The 7,523-nt window shown below is 27.7% G+C and overlaps 1 protein-coding gene across 1 annotated transcript; it reads left to right on the top strand.

Moving 5' to 3' along the window:
• Positions 1 to 4,703: 4,703 nt before the first annotated feature.
• On the top strand, positions 4,704 to 6,763 carry LOC111914724 (protein FAR1-RELATED SEQUENCE 4-like). Its single transcript, XM_023910436.2, has 4 exons — positions 4,704 to 5,056; positions 5,169 to 5,364; positions 5,543 to 5,896; positions 6,290 to 6,763. The coding sequence occupies exons 1-4, from the start codon at positions 4,704 to 4,706 to the stop codon at positions 6,761 to 6,763; spliced, it is 1,377 nt and encodes a 458-aa protein (XP_023766204.2).
• The last annotated feature ends 760 nt before the right edge of the window (positions 6,764 to 7,523 follow it).

Here is a 7,523-nt window from a genome sequence, read left to right on the forward strand (position 1 = left end):
ATCATCAGGCCCAAACTGAAGATTGTATAGATCATCAAGAATGAATCAACAAGGTTTCAAAGGTCAAAGTCTGCCTTTAGGTAGTCAAATGTGTGATGATGGAAAACATTGAAAAGGTAAAAAAAAAATAGGTGTTCTTATGATATTGATATTGTAATTGGGTACCGGCATTTGGGAAGTTGACAAATAAGTTATTGTTTTCATCTCTCATCATGCGTGTCAGCTAGAGCCAAATAGACAAATACAACCTATGAAAAACTTCACTAAGTAAGAAATTCAAGATCGAAACATAATTATACTGAAATGACGCTATTATACTTCCATTTCACTCCATTGTAACATTGTATTTCTAATATTTTTTTTATCACAACTACAACATTCTACTTTCTATTCTTTTAGTAAAAATGTTATTTGTATTATTTTAGTAAGCACCGCCGTTTCACTCCCTAGTATATATATATATATATATATATATATATATATATATATATATATATATATATATATATATATATATATATATATATATATATATATATATATATATATATAAATGCATTTAAAAATATAAAAAACTACTTTTATTTGTATAAATATGTTTTTATATGTTTATATAAGCTTACAAAGGTATGAAAAGATATCTATACATATAAAAACGTAACTATGCATATAATAAAGTTATTTTTTACATTCGGGTTTTCTACACTCATATATATCTATACCTTTAAAAACGTATATATAAATATAAAATATGTTTTTTATATGTTTCTAATTGTAAAACACATGTTTTTATACATATAAATAGGTTTTTAAATGTATAAAAACATATTAATACTTTTTTATACTATTAAAAACATACACATACATATAAAACATATTTATATTAATAAAAACATATGTTTGAGAATTTTGTATATTAAAGTACCTTTAAAAACGTATTTTTACATTTAAAGTATTTTTAAAAAGGTATTTATATATCTTTAAAAACATATTTAAAATGTTATATATTTATTTACATTTTTAAATATAATAATAATAATAATAATAATAATAATAATTATTATTATTATTATTATTATTATTATTATTATTATTATTATATTTAAGATTTTAGTATTTTAGGGGTGTCGAACGGGTAAAATTTTCGGGTTCAGGTAGAACGAGTTGGGTAGAACGGGTATTTCCTTAAGAAAATAATACCCGATACCCGACCTATATTGTAATTCGGGTTTTCGGGTTTCAGGTATTTGAGTTTGAGGTCGGGTCGGGTAAGTTTCGGGTATACCCGAAAATTTATTAAGTGACACTTATTGATATATTTTTTTTGTTTTTTATATGTTGGTTGGTTTAATATAGAATTGGTTAGGAAAATACTCCATACAATTAACAAATGCATATATAATAACAATACAAATCATTATAATATGTTATGAAAGGTTTTGTTTTATTTGAAGTGTGCGTACGTGACTGCATTGTATATTTGGTATTAGTTAAAAAACGAATTCGGGTATTCGGCTATACCCGAAAATAAATATTCATACCTAAAACCTGACCTATATTATTATCGGGGTAACCGATTATCCGAATGTTCATACTCGTTACCCGTTCTACCCGACCCATTCTACCCGAATTCGGAACGGGTCGGGTGTGTAGAACGGGTTTCAGATTTTTTCGACAGGCCTATTTTAGCCTTATATACTATTTCAAGAAATAAGGTAATTCACAAAATGGATGTAGCTAGTTTTAAGATGCACGGTTTGTGAGGTTTGATCAATACTTTGAATCCTTCTCTCTCATTTTCTCCCCTAAAGTCTCCTCTTTTTTTTTTCAGATGAAGGGAAGATGCTCACACATCAGCAATCCGTCGAGATTGGCACGCAACATGTGTTTTTTCTTTATTCTTTTTTTTTTGAATTATTATTTTTTATATATATATTTTGAAGACCCTTAAATAAATCACCCATTGTTTGCTATTTTATGGTTTTCGTTCGCTCTCAATTTTTACAAAAAAATTGGTAATTCAAAATTTGATAAAACTTACGTGTATAATTGGAAGTTCATCCTAATCGAAATTTTCACGCAATTTCCCTTTCGTAAGCAAATCCATTAATTCAAGGATAACCGTAGTCAATATTGTCACCCTACTCACCCAAATTCTCAAACGGTATATACAAGCCAACTTTAACAGTTTGGACTAATGTATTTATGAGAAAGAAAGAAAGATAAAACAAAAGTATATATCATTTTGTTCAAGATTTCCATTTAAAATAAACAGATGAAACATTAATAGTTATTTTTATGAATTTGGTACAATTTTGACGGTTTTATGATTTTGTTAAACATATGAATCTTCCCCTCTTTTCCCACCACTTCCCTTGTTACAGAAAAACAAATACTTTCATCACAAGGACTCGCTCAACCTATAACCTATTTTTGACAATGTCAAATTTACCAGGCATATAAATTGAATATAGTCATATACAACTTTATTAACGTAACACACACAACTATACCAATACGTACTCAAATTATCATAATAGTTGTATAGAGGCATCAACATGGCGCGGATGATTGATCTTATAGGAAACACAGAAGGAATTCTCAAGTTTGAGGGTTCCCATATCGTGTTCATGTTATGCATGATTTTGGTGTCTATGGCAGTCTTGTCAATTGTTATATTTGCTTGTGGTGACACTGCTGGTCATAAATCCAATAAGAAAGATCATGGTGGTGGAGATGGTGGAGGTGATGGTGGTGGTGGAGATGGTGGAGGTTATGGTGGTGGTGGAGATGGTGGAGGTTATGGTGGTGGTGGTGGTGGAGGTTATGGTGGTGGTGGAGATGGTGGAGGTTTTGGTGGTGGTGGAGATGGTGGAGGTTATGGTGGTGGTGGTGGGGGTGGTGGTGGTGGTTTTGGTGGTGGTGGTTGTTAAGTATATAAATGTAAAAGAACAATCATTTAAAATGCAACACACGTATCTTAGTTGTCATGTATTTAATAATAATTAGGGAAAACTAGATGGCTGTTTTGATGAATGTATCAAAGTACGATTCTATTTGGCGGTTCACATAAAAGGAAGGATACAAGGGGGGATGCCTTTGATGACATTTCAAGTGCTTCTAATGTTTGGGTTCCCTCTTGTTTTCTGTTCTCATATGTTCAGTTATTTACTTCCTCGTATTTGTATATTTAATAGACTCTGTAAGACTTTATTTGGTATGTCTATATATGCATGTGTCTTATATATATATATATATATGCATGTGTCTATATATATATATATATATGCATGTGTCTATATATATATATATATATATATATATATATATATATATATATATATATATATATATATATGCATATATATATATATATGCACATATATATATATATATATATATATATATATATATATATATATATATATATATATATATATATATATGCATGTGTCTATATGTATATGCATATGTATTGGAGTTATTTCATCGGATTTTTGTTAAGTAGTTTGAGATATTTGTTTCATCAGTTATATTGTTGTAGTTTTTACGTTCTGTACTGAGAGAGATTGCTTAATTACATCATATGATCATATATGATTTAAGTTTCTTTCAGATATTTTGTACGTTGAGGTGAGATATATTCGAAATTAACCAGGTTTTCATCTTTACGACTTTTTTTGTGAGATATATTCGATATGTTCGATATTAAGATTGTTTTTGTTTATTTAGGTGTATTATGTCGAATTCTAGTGTTATTGATGGTGATTTGTATTTTTCTATGAGTGAGAGTGAAGAAGATGTTGAGAACTCATTTTTTGAAGGTATCAATTATTGAATAATTTTGTTGTTTTTAATTTTGTTGATTATCATTTATTTACATATGAATATGTTAATATGAATAAATTGTTGTCTTATTCATATATGAATAAACGTGTGATAACTGTAATTTCGAATTTATTATTTTTTTCGTTTTATTCATATATGAATAAGTTATGTTGTATTTACATATGAATATGTTAAAATGAATAAATTGTTGTCTTATTCATATATAAATAAACGTGTGTTAATTGTAATTTCGAATTTATTATTTTTTTCGTTTTATTCATATATGAATAAGTTATGTTTTATTTTATATATTTTGAATCCTCATGAATTTTATGTATTCATATATGAATGTTATTTGTTTTATTTATATGAGTTTTATGTATTCATATATATTATTGTTTTATTCATGCATTATTATTTTAGGTGGTGAATCTTCAAGTTCAGTACATGATGCACAATATTTTGATGATATAATTGGAGAACATGTCTATAAGCCAGATGTACCTGTTCAACTTATTCCATTTAAGGGTTTAATCTTCAAATCATTAAAGTTGGCTATCAAAATGTATTCTGAGTATGCTGAAATTTGTGGTTTTGATGTAAGACTGAGCACATAGTCAAGGTTTGATAACAAGATTATAAAGAAGAAACATCTTATATGTAATCATGGTGGTAAACAGAAAAAGAAATCTTGTGACACATTAGGTACAAGTGGTGTTAGGAGGAAACGAAATTCAAATTCAAGAGCTATTGGTTGTCAAGCAAAGATTATATTTGAATCTGTGTATGGAACTCCAGATTATTAAGTTTTTCAGTTTGATGAACTTCACAACCATCCACTTGAGAAGAGAAGCAATTTAAAAAAGTCGAGACAAATGTCATATTCAGAAAAAGAGTTTATTGTGCGTGCTTCCACATCAAAAATAGGTCCAACTATGGCTCATAAGTTGAGGGCAAGTCTGAGAGGTAGGTATGAGTTTGTAAAGCCCAAAGTAGTTGACTATAAAAATTTAAGGAGAGATATCAACAGGGTTATTGGTTATAAAGATGCCCAAATGATAGTAAAAACAATGAATAACCATCGAGCTCACTATCCAAATTACTCATTTGAGTTTAATTGTCAAGATGATGTTTTGGACTATATGTTTTGGGATGATGAAATGGAGAAGGCATATTATGTTGAATTTGGTGATGTTATCTCATTTGATGCAACTTTCCGAACAAACAAGTAAGTTATTTTATCTACTTTTGTTTATAGCTTATTCATATATGAATATTTTTATATTCACTTATTAATACATCAAAAATTGACTTTAATGAACATTTTTTTTGTGTGTTAGGTATCAAATGGTTTTTGTTCTGTTTACTGCTATTGACCATCATAAAAAATCGGTTACTGTTGGATCTGGGTTGCTAAGCAATGAAAGCATTGAGTCTTACTCTTGGTTGCTTAAAGCATTTCTTAAAACTCATGGGAAAGAACCAACACTTGTTTTAACTGATCAAGATGCTGCAATAAAACAAGCTGTTGAGAATGTGTTTCGTAATTCAAAGCACCGATTATGTATGTGGCATATAATGAAAAAGTTGAAAAAAATGTATTATTTTAATATATTTCAAATATATTACTTATTAGTATATTCATTTATGAATATTGATTGTTATTTTACTTATTATTATTTATTCATTTATGAATATTTTTGTTTTAATACAGATATCAGATGATTTATTTACAAACACAGACTTTAGAAAAAGGTTTTCGAAGCTTGTTTGGGACATTAATATGAAACCTGATGTTTTTGAGGTGAAGTGGGGTTTGCTTATGAAGGAATTCAATCTTGAAGACACAAGATGGTTTAAAGACATGTTTACAATACGTGATTCATGGATACCTGGATATTTTAGTGATATTCCAATGTGTGGTTTGATGAAGACTACATCGAGGTCAGAGAGTATGAATTCATTCTTTAATACATATTCAGAAAGTGGGAACTTACTTTTGAATTTCATGATGAATTACGACACCGCAATTCAAAAGCAAAGGAATACTCAACGAGAGCTTGATAAGGCATCAAAGAAAGCATCATATAAAATGCAAACACCTTGAGAAATAGAACTGCAAGCATCAAAGGCTTATACAAGTACATTATTTTTTGAGGTGCAAAAAGAAATATATAAATCATGTTTTTTCTGTACATACTCATATGTTGGTATTGAAGATGGCTGGGAAGTTTACATTATGCAGCACAACAACAGTAAAAGTGATTTTAAAAATGAATTTAAGGTAATTTTACTTGTTTTTTATGAAAAATGTAATAATATTCATATATGAATATGATAATATTCATATATGAATATCAATATTCATATATGAATATTATATGAATATATGAATATATATGAGTGTTGATATGAGTATTCTTATCTGAATGTAAATGTATAAATTTTGTTTTTGTATCAGGTTGAAATAAAAGCTGAAGAGAAAGAAATAAATTGTAGTTGTGAACATTTTAAGTGTATGGGTATTTTATGCAGACATGCTTTTAGAATAATGATGAGATGTGGTGTTAAAGAAATTCCTGAAAGGTACATTTTGAAGAGATGGAGAAAGGATGTGATATCAAGAAATTATCGTTTTAGTTATGTTCAATCCGATTCAGGTGATTGTGAGAATGTAAAGCTAGTCAATGATTCATATGTGGATATTCTAAGAGATGACAAAAAGAGATTGGCTTTGTTTGCTGAGAAACAACAAATGTTGTTGAAGGAATTTGAGAGTGATTATATTTCTCCTGGATTGAAAAGCAAGATAGATGGTGAAGTCGTATGCAAGCTTTTGGGTGTTACTATTCCTATTCCAGAAGAGATTAATATTCATGTTCCTGAAGTTCAAAGCAATAAAGGTTCTGGAATCAAGAAACGAATTCCAAGGTGAAGTAGTATATGAAAATTCTAAAAAAGAACATAGAATGTGTTCAGGATGTGGAAAGCGAGTTCCACACAAATTACGTACTTGTCCAGAAAGAGTTGGAGCTGCTAAATCAGCAAAAGATAGTTAGGGATTTTTTTTATTATTCATTTATGAATATATGCAGATAAAAACAATAAACAATAATATTAATGTATGAATAATACACATTTATATTGATATGATAAATTGATATGTTGATATTTGTTTTTTAAATTACTATAAAATAAGTTATATTGATATTGTAAATTATTTATAAATGAATACAAATATGTCAAATTTGTTATACTAATAAATAAGTAATATTCATATCTGAACTTTTTTATGTTAATATCTGAACTTTGTTATACTAACATATTACTTTGAACTTATTCATAAATGAATATATCATATTCGTATTCATTTATGAATAAATAAAAATAAAGTTTGAAAATATTTGAATATAAAAAAATGACATAAATAAGCAAACTTGTTTCTACTAATAAGTTAGTTATATTCATATATGAACTTTGTTATACTGACATATTACTCCTAATTTAATCAGAAATGAAGATATCATATTCGTATTCATTTATGAATAAACATAAATAAACTTTGAAAATATGTAAATATAAAAAACTGACAGAAATAAGCGAAGTTGTTTCTATTACATAATCATTCAACACAAGATAATAAAAGTTGTTCATAAGTATTTCACAAAATATTAAAACGATGTTCAACAACATTT

This window comes from Lactuca sativa, chromosome 7 (assembly GCF_002870075.4).
Source record: "Lactuca sativa cultivar Salinas chromosome 7, Lsat_Salinas_v11, whole genome shotgun sequence".
Taxonomy (NCBI): domain Eukaryota; kingdom Viridiplantae; phylum Streptophyta; class Magnoliopsida; order Asterales; family Asteraceae; genus Lactuca; species Lactuca sativa.